The sequence below is a fragment of the Carcharodon carcharias genome, chromosome 15, assembly GCF_017639515.1.
Source record: "Carcharodon carcharias isolate sCarCar2 chromosome 15, sCarCar2.pri, whole genome shotgun sequence".
Classification (NCBI taxonomy): Eukaryota; Metazoa; Chordata; class Chondrichthyes; order Lamniformes; family Lamnidae; genus Carcharodon; species Carcharodon carcharias.
The window spans coordinates 124363528-124377182 of NC_054481.1; the positions used below are offsets into that span (position 1 = coordinate 124363528).

Here is a 13655-nt window from a genome sequence, read left to right on the forward strand (position 1 = left end):
TGAGGGCCAGGGTGAGGGGGTTGCAAGGCATCTGATGTCCACACATATGTACTTTACAGCAGGGGTGCCTGATTAGGGCCTTGCACAATCCACCCCCTCTCTAACTCAGGGTACCAGGGCCAAGTCTATCCTCACAGTCCTGTCCTAGCAGGCAATATAGCACTGGCCAGGAACTAAACCTGGGACATCCTGCTCTGTACCGTCCAGTCACACAGTTCCAGAGGAGGTGAAGGAGTTGGTGGGGGTATTCTACCAACCTTCACTCACAACTTGCAAGAGGCATGACAGCAAAGGCCATGTCCACAGTTTCCATGATGTTTCCCATCCATTCTCCACCACAGTTCCCCCAGGAGACTGGTAGAACTCCAGGGATATTCCAAGCAATTGTGTTTTTCAATTGTGAGCAGGATGAGAAATCCTGAAATTTGTTGGAATATTGCATTCCCCTTTTCCCACACTTTCAATGGCCCATGGTAGAACAAGAACCTGGTTCAAAGTCATTAGGAATCAACACATTCCTCCGTCCATCATTAAGGTCTTTGTTAAAGTGGCAGACAAAAGGAGGTTTGTACGAATGAGTTACGATATTCAGTATTAATATCGCACAGCACAGTTTCAACCCCGCAATACTTTTAGTGCATCCGCACACGGCAACAGTAATGAGTTAATCACAATAACACAAATTACAGTGAGGTGCTGTCACAAGTGGGGGACAGTTTTGAAGTCATAATACCTTCAGGCATTTGGAGCACTGAGACATTTGCAGCTGGGATATGTAATCAAAATATAATTACAGTCATTAGCTGTATCTAAACCCAACCACAGGTATGGGTGCTAATGTAGGAAAGGCGATCACCAAGACATGTCAGTATCAGCAACTTGCAATACATGCAAATTAATGTTAAGATCCATTTAAACTTTGTATGTGGCTCCCTAGGCTCCCTAATCCACACGGTGAGGGGTGGAGGAGATTGGTAATGTTGCTTTGCCTTCCGGTGCAACTTAGATCAGAAGATTTATCTTCATGGATTGCATAATGCCAGAGGGCCATTCATAAAGTTTAAAACCATGTTCCTGTTGGTCTGTGCGCACACCAAGTTACTGATACCAACTGTTCTCATCTCCATGCTTGTGGACCCATACTGGTTCTCAGCCGGGCAACACCTCAATTTTAAAGGTTTCACCCTTGTTTTCCAATCTTACCATGGTCTCGCCTCCTCCTCCTCCCCCATTTCTGTCACCTCTTCCAACCTTACACCCTTCAAGGAAAAACTCCAGCGCCGTATATTGGAACTCGAGGTGCATTCATGAGGGTGAAGGCTACATGGATCGCACGTTTCAGCTGGAGGTCACCCCGCAGCTTATGAAAGAGCAGGCAGAGGGTGGCTGCTGGACAGACAAGAAAGGAAAGGCAAGGCAGGTGGAGTTCTGAGTATCAATGGGGGAGAGGGTACCTCTGGGGAGAGCTGCGAGAGTCATGACCAGAGCACCACCGGTGACTCAGCTGTGCAGCGAGGGAGGAGAAAAGACAGGAGAGCAACAGTGGTAGGGGATTCTATAGTTAAGGAAACAGATAGGCGCTTCTGTAGCTGCAGATGTGATTCCAGGATGGGTATGTTGCCTCCCTGGTGCAAGGGTTATGGATATCACCGAGTGGCTTCAGAGCACTCTGGAGGGTGAGGGGGCACAGACAGAGGTCATGGTTCACATTGGTACCAACGATATAGGTAGGAAAAGGGGTGATGTCCTGCAGGCCGAGTTCAGGGAGTTAGGAAAGAGATTAGCAAGTAGGACTTCAAAGATACTAATCTCCGGATTACTTCCAAGGCCATGTGCTAGTGAGTATGGAAACAGGAGAATATGTCAGATGAATACGCAGCTGGAGAGATGGTGCAGGAGGGAGGGCTTCAGGATTTGGCAACGTTAGAAGGTATTTATTTAAATGCAATGAGTTTAGCAAAGCTGATGAGTTGAGGGCACCCAGACACAAGGCAGCATGATATCGATGATATAACAGAAACTTGGCTTAAAGGGGGGCAAAAATGGCAGCTTATCATCCCTGAATATAGGGTTTTCAGACATGATAGAGAGGGGGCTAAAAAAGGTGGGTGTGTAGCATAATTGGTTAAAGCATCAATTACTGCGGTGAGGAGGGATGAGATACTAAATGAAACATCAAATGAGCCCATATGGGTTGAGCTCAAGAATAAAAAGGGGGCAGCCACACTACTAGGAATGTCCTGAGGACTCCTAAGTAGTGAGAGGGAGATAGAAGAGCAAATGTGTAGGCAAATTTGAGTGCAAAAACAATAGGGCAGCAATAGTTGGGGACTTCAACTACCCTAATATCAATTGGGATACGAATAATGTAAAGGGCACAGAGAGCACAAAATTCTTGAACTGCATTCAAGTGAACTTTTTTAGCCAGTATGTAACAAGCCCAATGAGAGGGAGTGCAATTCTAGATTTAGTATTAGGAAAAGAAGCTGGGCAAGTGGATGAAGTAGCAGTGGGGTCCATTTTGGAGATAGTGACCATAAGACATTTAGATTTAATATAATTATGGAAAAGAATAAAGACAGAACAGGGTAAAAGCTCTACATTGGAGAAAGACAAAATTTACGAAGCTGAGAGGTGATCTGGTGAAAGAGGACTGGTTACAACTACGTGAAGGGAAATCAGTGGCAGACCAGTGGGAGGCATTCAAAAGTGAGATTCTATAGGCACAGTGTACACATGTCCCCACAAAGAGAAAGGGTGGTACTGCCAAATCTAGAGCCCTCTGGTTATCTAGAAGTATACAAAGGAAGAAAAAACAGAAAAAGAAAGCTTACGACAGTCAAAAAAAAAACCTATTCTGTAGAAAGCCCAGGGGTGTATAGAAAGTACAGGAGTGAAATAAAAAAAAGTAATTAGGAAAGCAAAGAGAGGATATGAAAAGATATTGGCAGGTCAAATCAAAGAAAAGTCAAAAGATATTTCACCAGTACATTAAGAGCAAGAAGATAACTGGGGAAAGCGTAGGGCCGATCAGAGATGCACATGGTAACTTTTGCTCTGATGCAGAAGATGTGGGCAGGGTTTTCAATGAGTACTTTGTCTCTGTCTTCACTGAGGAGAGGGATGAAGCAGATATTCTAGTTAAAGAGGAAGAGTGTGAAATATTCGATACAATAAGCACTGTGAGAGAATATGTACCGGAGGGACTGACCTCCTTGAAGGTGGATAAGTCACCAGGACCGGATGGATCGTATCCCAGGCTGTTGAAGCAAACTGGGGAGGAAATAGCAGATGCTTTGAGGATCATTTTCCAGTCCTCACTAGATACAGGTGAGGTACCAGAAGATTAGAGACCTGTGAACATTGTACTATTATTTAAAAAGGGTGTAAGGGATAGACCAAATAATTACAGGCCAGTTAGTCTGACTTCGGTGGTGGACAAATTATTAGAATCAATTCTGAGAGACAGAATAAACTGTCACTTAGAAAGGAACAGATTAATCAGCGATAGTTAACTTGGTTTATTTTTCATTCATTCATGGGATGCCAGCTGCGCTGGCTCCCTTGAGAAGGTGGTGGTGAGCTGCCTTCTTGAACTTCTGCAGTCCATTTGGTGTAGGTACACCCACAGTGCTGTTAGGAAGGGAGCCCCAGGATTTTGACCCAGCAAAAGTGAAGGAACAACAATATATTTCCAAGTCAGGATGGTGAGTGACTTGGAGGTGGTGGTGTTTCCATCTATCTGCTGCCCTTGTCCTTCTAGATGGTAGTGGTTGTGGGTTTGGAAGGCACTGTCTAAGGAGCCTTGGTGAATTCCTGCAGTGGATCTTATATATGGTACACACTGCTGCTACTGTGCTTTGGTGGTGGAGGGAGTGAATGTTTGTGGATGTGGTGCCAATCAAGCAGGCTGCTTTGTCCTGGATGGTGTCAAGTTTCTTGAGTGTAATGGGAGCTGCACTCATTCAGGCAAGTGGGGAGTATTCCATCACACTCCTGACTTGTGCCTTGTAAATAGTGGACAGGCTTTGGGGAGTCAGGAGGTGAATTAATCACCACAGAATTCCTAGCCTCTAACCTGCTTCTGTAGTCACAGTATTTTTATGGCTAGTCCTGTTCAGTTTCTGCTCAATGGTAACTCCTAGGATGTTGATAGTGGGGGATTCAGTGATGGTAATGCCTTTGAACATCAAGGGGTGATGGTAAGATTCTTTCTTGTTGGAGATGGTCATTGCCTGACACTTGTGTGGCATGAATGTTACTTGCCACTTGTCAGCCCAAGCCTGGATATTGTCCAGTTCTTGCTACATTTGGACATGGACTGCTTCAGTATCTGAGGAGTCGTGAATGGTCCTGAACATTATGCAGTCATCAGTGAACATCTCCACTTCTGACCTGTTGATGGAAGGAAGGTCATTGATGAAGCAGCTAAAGATGGTTGGGCCTAGGACACTAACTTGAGGAACTCCTGCAGTGATGCCATGGAATTGAGATGACTGATCTCCAACAACCACAACCATGTTCCTTTGTGCTAGGTATGAATCCAGCCAGCAGAGAGTTTTCCCCCTGATTCCCATTGATTCCAACTTTGCTTGGGCTCCTTGATGTCACACTCGGTCAAGTACGGCCTTAATATCAAGGGCAGTCATTCTCACCTCACCTCGGAAGTTCAGCTCTTTTGTTTGTGTCTGAACCAAGGCTGTAATGAGGTCAAGGGCTGAGTGACCCTGGCAGAACCCAAACTGGGCATCAGTGAGCAGGTTATTGCTAAGCAAGTGCTGTTTGATAGCACTGTTGATGACCCCTTCCATTACTTTACTGATAGTCAAGAGTAGACTGATGGGGCGGTAATTAGCTGGGTTGGACTTGTCCTGCTTTTTGTGTACAGGACATACCCGGACAATTTTCCACGTAGCCGGGTAGATGCCAGTGTTGTAGCTGTACTGGGACAGCTTGGCTAGGGGTGCAGCATGTTCTGAAGCACAAGTCTTCAGTACTATTGCCAGAATATTGTCAGGGCCCATAACCTTTGCAGAATCCAGTACCTTCAGCTGTTTCTTGATATCACGTGGAGTGAATCGAATTGGCTGAAGACTGGCATCTGTGATGCTGGGGACCTCTGGGAGAGGCCAAGATGGACCATCCACTCTGCACTTCTGGCTGAAGATTGTGGCAAGTGCTTTAGCCTCATCTTTTACACTGATGTGCTGTGCTCCCAAATCATTGAGGATGGGGATATTTGTGGAGCCTCCTCCTCCAGTGAGTTGCTTAATTATCCACCACCATTCGTGACTGGGTGTGGCAGGACTGCAAGGCTTAGGTCTTATCCATTGGTTGTAGGGTCGCTTAGCTCTGTCTATCACTTGCTGCTTATGCTGTCTGGTGTGCAAGTAGTTCTGTGTTATAGCTTCACCAGGTTGACATCTCATTTTTAGGTATGCCTGGTGCTGCTCCTGGCATGTCCTCCTGCACTCTTCATTGGGCCAGGATTGGTCATCTGGCTTGATGGTAATGCTAGAGTGGGGAATACGCTGGCCTATGACGTTACAGATTGTGATTGAGGACAATTCTGCTACTGTTGATGGCCCACACTTCACTTCATGGATGCCCAGTCTTGAGTTGCTAGATCTGTTCGAAATCTATCCTATTTTGCACGATAGCAGTACCACACAAAAACATGATGGAGGGTATCCTCAACGTGAAGGCAGGACTTCATCTCCACATGACTGTACAGTGGTCACTCCTACCCATATTGTCACGGACAGATGCATCTGTGGCAGGCAGGTTGGTGAGGTTGAGGTCAAGTTTGTTTTTCCCTCTTGTGGGTTCCCTCAACACCTGCTGCAGACCCAGTCTAGCAGCTATGTCATTTAGGATTTGGCCAGCTTGATCAGTAGTGGTGCTACCAAGCCACTCTTGGTGATGGACATTGAAGTCCCCCACCCAGAATACACTCTGTGCCTTTGCCACCTTCAGTGCTTCCTCCAAGTGGTGTTCAACATGGAGGAGCAGTGATTCGTCAGCTGAGGAAGGGCGGTATGTGGTAATCAGCAGGAGGTTTCCTTGCCCATGTTTGACCTGATGCCTTGAGACTTCATGGGGTCTGGCGATGATGTTGAGGACTCCCAGGGCAACTCCCTCCCAACTGTATACCACTGTGCTGCCACTTCTTGCTGGGTCTGTCCTACCAGTGGGACAAGACATACCCGGAGATGGTGACTTCTGGGGAGGATGGTAGTGTCTCTTATGGGAAGGTCCTGTCTTACTAATTTAATTGAATTTTTTGAGGAAGCAACATGGAGGTTTGATGAGGGTAGTGCAGTGGATGTTGTCTACATGGATCTTGCCAAGGCATTTGACAAGGTCCCACATGGCAGACTGGTCAGAAAAGTAAAAACCCATAGGATATGGGGAATGTGGTGAGTTGGATTCAAAATTGGCTCAGTGACAGGAAAGAAAGGTTGATGGAAGTTTTTGCGAATGGAAAGCAGTTTCCAGTGGCGTTCCACAGGGCTCAGTGTTGCGTCTCTTGCATATATCAATGATTTGGAGTTGTGGTGGAATGATTGGGAAATTTGCAGATGACAAAAATTGGCCATGTGGTTGGCAGTGAAAAGGATAGCCATTGTCTCCAGAATGATATCAATGGTTTGGATGAGTGGGCAGAAAAGTGGGAGATGGAATTCAATCCATAGAAGTGTGAGGTAATGCATTTGGGGTGGGCAAAGTCAGGGAATACTCAATAAATGGGAGGACATTGGGAGAGGTGGAGGAAGAGGAAGTGAGAGACCTTGATGTGCATGTCCACAGGCTCCTGATGTGGTAGGACAGGTGGATAAGGTGGTAAAGAAAGCAAATAGGAAAGCTTTCCTTTATTGGACGAGGTGTTGAATACAAACGCAGGGATGTAATGATGGAACTATATAAAACGCCAGTTAGGCCACAGCTGGAATTTTGGGTAGAGTTCTGGCCGCCACATTACAGGAAGGAGATAATTGGTCTACAGAGCATACCTTGAAACCAGGGCTTGAAAATTGCAGCTATGAGAAAAGATTGGATAGGCTGGGGTTGTTTTCCTTGGAGCTGAGGAGGCTGGTTGAGGTGTACAAGATTATGAGGGGTCTAGATAGAGTAAAGAGGGGTTCCCTGTTTCTCCTAGCAGAGAGGTCAATTACCAGGGGGCACAGATAGATTTCAGCTAGAGGGGAAGAAAATCTTCTTCAGCCAGAGGATGGTGGATGTTTGGAATTCACTGCCTGGTTTGGAGTCAAAAAACCCTCAACTCATTTAAAAGGCACCTGGGTCTACACCTAAAGTGCTATAACCTGCAAGGCTATGGGCCAGGTGCTGAAAAGTGGGGTTAAAATGGTCAGCTAGTCCTTTCAGTCTTTTTCGGGCAGTGCAGACATGATGGGCTGAATGGCCTCTTTCTGTGCTATGGTTCTATCTCTGCGCTTCTCCGATTCTGCTCTCTCATTATGCATCAACTAACTACCGCACCACAATAGTCATCCTGCGAATGTGGTAACGTTCTAACAACTTACATGCTAAAGAGTCCATAAAGATGCCCCTGCCTCTTCAATCTTATATTCTTCATCCATTAAAAGGAATGAAGTAAACTGTCCTTGGTGAAAGCAAGTAGTCGAGTAGTCTCTTTGTTGTGTCCTAATCTCAGCTAACAGATTTTCAAAAACACCTGAAGCTCAGAGAGACAGTAACAATGATCGCACAGCCATATTTTAAGAGGAGTTCAGCTTGGGAACTCAAGGATGTGCCCTTTCAACTTTACAGCTCGAATTTGAATCTCTCCCAAAGTCATGAGATGGAAGTCATATTTCTCTGAAGCCATTAGAGGAAATCAAAAGATTGGGGACGTGAAGGCATATAAAACTCCCCACTTAATTTGAAGTTTCGCTCAGAAACCACAAAATGATTTCGAAAAAGGAGAGGTTAAGAGGAGATTAAAGAGGTGCTCAAAATTATGAGTGGTGATGATCACAGAAAGTAAGGAGGCACTGGCAGGAGGATCGTTAAGCAGAGGACACACAGATTTAAAGCAATTTGCAAAAGAACCAAAGGGATGATGAGCAGAATTTTTTAGTGCTATGACTTGCTATGGTCTGGAGTGCATTGCCTGAAGCAGATTCACTCATAACTGTCAGAAGGGAATTAAATTTGTATTTGAAAACCAACAATTTGCAGGGCTAGAGGGAAAGTGGGTCTAATTGGATAGCTCTTTCAAGGGGCTAGTACAGGCACAGTGGGCTGAATGGACTCCTTCTGCAAGTGTATGATTCTGTGTATTGGAAGTAGCTTTCTGAAGTTGGGGTTCATGACACATTGCAAAAACATCACCCATTGCAGTTTTGCACCTTAATTCCCAACATGAACTCTTGTCAGGTAAATCTATGCAGCTGGAGGGCCAGATGACAAAGTTTACCCCAACATTTTGTTCAATAATCATAATAAACATCAGAACGTTATACTGTTTCCCAACCGGTTTCAGCAACTGAACGGCAGTTGGGGCTCCCCTAAGAAGGCAGAACTTTGAATTTATACATAACATCAAAACATTCCAAAGTGCTGCACAGCCAAAGGGGTAGTTTGGAAGTGTTGTCAGCTTTATGTAGGAGACACACCAACCAATTTGCACATAGCAAGCTCCCACAATCGCAACAACCAAACAATTTATTTCTTCAGTGATATTTTTTGAAGGATAAATATTGGTCAGAAACCAGGAAGAGCACCCCTTCTGTCCTTGAAAATAGCGCCACGGCATCTTATATGTCCACCTGAGAGGGCAGACAGGGCATCGGTTTAAATCTCATCCCAAAGACAGTGCAGTTCTCCCTCCCACTGGAGTGTCGGCCTAGGTTTAGCCTTTGGATGGGGACTTGAACCCACAGACTTCTGAATCAGAGTTGGGAGTGCTCTCTCTTGAAGCACGGCCGACACTGGAATTTATTAGCAAGCGTGGAACTTAGCAAAGGAAAGCTTCGATTCCAGGTCAGCGTCCTTGCCCCTGCCCACCCTGACTTCTGCTGGTGATTCACAGACTGGTAGCTCACTGATGAGGCCTACAGGTGATGAATGCACCAGGGGACCATACCCGTCCATGGAATAAGACGCTGGCATTCTGGACCATCAGGAGGATGAAAAAAAAAAAGTCAGGAGAGAGTTAATAAAACACACAAATGCAAAAAAAAAACAGCAATGAAAAGGTGAGTACCTGTTCAAACATGACGCTCCGTCATATCCTCCTGCTGCATACAGCAAGCCGTGAAGTACTGCCACACCAAGGCAGCTCCGTCTGGTTCCCATGGCTACTTCCGGCTGCCAGGAATTGGTTACCGGATCGTAGGACTCAACAGTCGACAAGTCGGAAGTGCCGTCGTACCTGAGTAATTGAGGTAGCGTTGGTCAGCGAAAGGAATCGTGTCGAACTCCACAAGAGTGGAGGCCTTTACAGCGATACCTCTGTTATTTGCCATTGTGGAGCAGGCCCCTCCCTCCCCAGTGGACAATGGAAAAGGGAGGGTAACCGAGAGCCCCAGGTTTGGGCCTTATAATATAGAGTAACCGTGAAAGTTAGGACAAGCGCAAACAAATAGCAAAAGAAAGATCACGTGGTTTTATAGGAACAGGGAGTCTGCCTTTGAGCCCCTCAAGCCTGTTCAACGAGATCACGACTGATCTCCTAACTCCATGTACCTCACCGTTGCCCCATAATCGCTTAATATCTTTCAATAACAAAAATCTATCAATCTCAGATTTAAAATTTACAAGGAAGCTGGCTTCAATTTCTATTTGCAGAAGAGAGTTCCAAACACCTACCACCCTGACTGTGCAGAAGTGTTTCCTAATCTCACTGCTCTAAAGTTTGATAAAAACAAAAAACAAAAAACTGCGGATGCTGGAAATCCAAAACAAAAACAGAATTACCTGGAAAAACTCAGCAGGTCTGGCAGCATCGGCGGAGAAGAAAAGAGTTGACGTTTCGAGTCCTCATGTCCTCATGAACTAGTTCTGTCGAAGGGTCATGAGGACTCGAAACGTCAACTCTTTTCTTCTCCGCCAATGCTGCCAGACCTGCTGAGTTTTTCCAGGTAATTCTGTTTTTGCTCTAAAGTTTGACTCTAATTTTTCAACTATGCCCCCTAGTCCGACCCTTCCCAACCAGTGGAAAGAGTTTCTCTCCACCTTCCCTATCTATTCTTCTTAATATTTGGAAAACCAAGAAATGGAGAGTAACCAAAGAAACAGTATAAGCTGCATAACGATGTGGCAATGCCTGGTGTTAGATTTCCTTAGCAAAAAGATAATCAGGAAGCTGGATAAAGAGGTTAACAACATATTAAAATAGGAATTGAACATGAATATGCTAATAAATATTGTGCATGGTGCTAACAAAACCTCCAAAAGTTAAACTAGTGAGGCTTTTATTCCTCGCTAATTAATCACTCACCTCCCAATATCCCTGACAGTGGTAAATCAGTAACTCTTCTAACCAGCTGCTCTAACGTTCTCAAACAGCTCTGCAAAAGCAGAACTTGCTGACGCAGGCCAGTCCCGCTCCCGTGAAGTGGACGCAGTTTTGCTTTGCGCGCAGAGAAAGGCTGAAAACCAGCCAAAGGGGCTGTTCCTTACCCCCCTACCGCGTACAGCCTGTTTCCGATCGCTGCCACACCAACTCGCGCTCGACGTGTCGACATGGATGCCACCATGTGCCACCTGTCTGTCCTGGTATCATAGGCTTCACAGTCTCCATGGATGGCAAACAGGCTACCGCCACCTGCAAAATACAGAGACACGCAAACAGTTAACGCTCCGCTGCACTGATCAATACACAGTTCGGCACTGACAGAGACCGCGCCTGGCAGGTGACTGAACCCGGCAGATCAGGTTAGTTAGGTAGCACCCAATAAAACCAACCCTCAGAGCAACAGAAAATTTCCCTTGCAGTTTTCTCTCTCGAAGGTTTTGGTGCAAAATTCCTCGAGTACTAGCAGCCCTCCTGTTCCTCACCCTAATGGTTATCCTTCTTATGTGCATGTGGGCGCCAATTCAGTGTCCATGGGCTATTCTTCTGTGGAGGCATCATAGTGGTGCTCCAGTACTGTTATTCATTATCTGGAGAGGCGAAATGATTGGTGTGAGGGTTGGAGGGGCAGGGTGGGTGGGGAAAGAGGTGAGTAAAGTGTGTTTGTTCCCTCAAATTTTTTGTGATTCGGTATGTCTTTCCCCCCTCCCCCCCACCACCACCCCCCACCACCACCCCCGCACCCCTGGGAATGAATGGCCTGGCGCTTGTGCTTCATGAGGCTTCCACAAGCTGCCAACATAGGATTATCCAGCTTCTCCGCAACAGATGCAGCAAGCCAGTCAAAAGTCCATTAACTTCGGTGGGACTGGAAGATCCCACTGAATATTACTGAGACAGTTCAGATGGAATATTTCCTCCCTCCCCAGATCTTAAACACACAGCAGCTCCTTCCAGCAGCAGCAGGAACAAGTCAGATTGATAACTCATCTAAAGGCAAACAACACTTCACAGATCTCAGATTCGCTAAAAATATTTCAAGTCGGCCTAATTAAACAGTAATGGCCAACACCCTGGAGTAAAAGTGACTGGTTCCAGTTGTGTTGCATCTGAGGGAATAAAAACAGTCACTTGGTGGTGCTGAACTTGAATATTATTGAAAAGAGAAACATGTTGCTGAAGCTTTTCATCTTGTACTCATCGGGACAAATACAAGAATGCCAAATTTCAAATGATCACGTCAATTTATACTGCAGGAGAAAAGAGGTGCTGATTGGTTGGCAAGTCGACTCTGATTGGCCAAGGTGTTGCCATAAAGAAAGCACCAAGGAACTATAGGATTCCCAAACTCCTGGGCAATTCAAAAAAGATACAAGGCTTGAACATATTCCTTTTATTTGCAGAGAATGAGCCCTGCATATGAACGTATGTTGCTTCCAGTAAGTGTAAACGAATCGTATTACGAGCTCAGCTGATTATTTTAAATTGGTTGTTAGTGTAGCTATTAGCGCACTCAGGATTGTTCAGCAAGTGCTGCCCAATCACATATATAGCTCCCCATCGTTTGCCTATTCACAACAGTTAGAATCTTTGGTCTTAAAGCGGCAGGCCTCTTTCAAACATAGCTCTGCTACATTACGTGGTGTCACACTCCTCTGTTTAGAACATAGGAAATAGGAACAGGAGTAGACTTGCCAACCAATCAGCATATTTTCTCCTGTAGTATAAATAGCTGTGATCATTTGAAATTCTGCATTCGTATTTGGCCTGAATGCAAGATGAGAAAACTTTGGCGGCATGTTTCTCTTTTCAGCTATATTTAAGGGAATATGACCATGCTGTGAAATCTGAAAATTAGAATTTTTGCTTCTCGTTGCTTGCTTGAATGGAATGAGAGACTGACTCAGGCACTGAGCGATGGATCCCAGTGGTGAGCTGCACAGATGGCAAGACCGAACCCTGATCTGTTCAGCTCACGGCTGGAACTCTGAACCCTAGCAACTGATTCCTCTCTCCGTCCTGCCAACTACTCCCCTCCCACCCCACCTAAACCCTACCTCTTTAAATCAACACCTCCTTTCCAGCCCTGCAGCCACACTCCTGTCAGAGATATATGGGGAGTGCACTGGAGGGGTAAAGGGTTGTAGGGGGGGGGTGCACAGAACCTTTAAGCCACAAACAGTTTTAAATGCGTTGTTGATTGCAGATCAATAACACAATCATCAGCGCCTGATCATTGATATTACCTGAATAAAGTTGTTCACATTATAATACATTTATTAATAGTCGTTTGGTAGCACAGAACTTGAGTATTGCTGAAAAAAGAGACATGTCAAAGCTTTTCGTCTTGCACTCATCAGGACACTATGCAAGAATACCAATATAAAGGGAAAACAACAATTTATACTGTATGAGAAGAGGGTGCTGACTGATTGGCAAGTGGACTCCAATTGGTAGAGGTGTTACCATGGAGAATGCACTAGGGATAGTGATTGATAGTTAACTGCCAAGCATTGTTTGAAATTTAAACCAGGCAGCTTGACCCGGATTGGTCAAGGCATTGCCCACACAGTATAAATTGTTGTTTTCCCCTTATATTGGTTCTCTTGTGTAGGGTCCTGATGAGTGCAAGACGAAAAGCTTTGACATGTTTCTTTTTTCAGCAATATATTTATTAATATTCCATGTTTTAATATTGTGGAATCAGAACAGAAAAATCTGTATGTCGTTTATTGGCGAGTTTTACAAGCAAGCTCGGAGGATAAACAGAAGGTTTTGTGCATTTGAAACAAGCATAGGTTATTAATAAAGACAACAGGATAATGCTATTGAGAAATAAATCTAAATCTAAATGCCTGAAATGATTTAGTCAGCAATTCATTTTTTTAAGAAAAGCCTCTGGGAACAAAAGTTTTCACCTTTGTCAGAGTCCTATTTCTGCATGTTCTCTCAATTCTGCTCGTTGACAGCTAATTAATCTCTCTGTTTTTCTCTCTCACTCTCTCTGCTGCTGACTCACGTGAGCTACAAATATCCTCACTGTACACTACAGTAGCTGGGACCAGACAAGGATAGATTACAGCATTCGCCCCCTGAAGATCCTGCAGCTGCCGAC

At 45.1% G+C, this 13655-nt stretch overlaps 1 protein-coding gene across 1 annotated transcript in view; it reads right to left on the bottom strand.

Annotated features, from left to right (window-relative positions):
• klhl17 (kelch-like family member 17) overlaps positions 1 to 13655 on the bottom strand; it is a 216559-nt gene that overhangs the window by 187873 nt on the left and 15031 nt on the right. The window contains exons 6-7 of the mRNA XM_041206767.1: positions 10648 to 10792; positions 9230 to 9397 (exon numbers count right to left, since the gene is read on the bottom strand). Of these exons, the coding sequence (XP_041062701.1) occupies positions 9230 to 9397; positions 10648 to 10792 (313 nt within the window). The remainder of the gene's footprint in view (positions 1 to 9229; positions 9398 to 10647; positions 10793 to 13655) is intronic.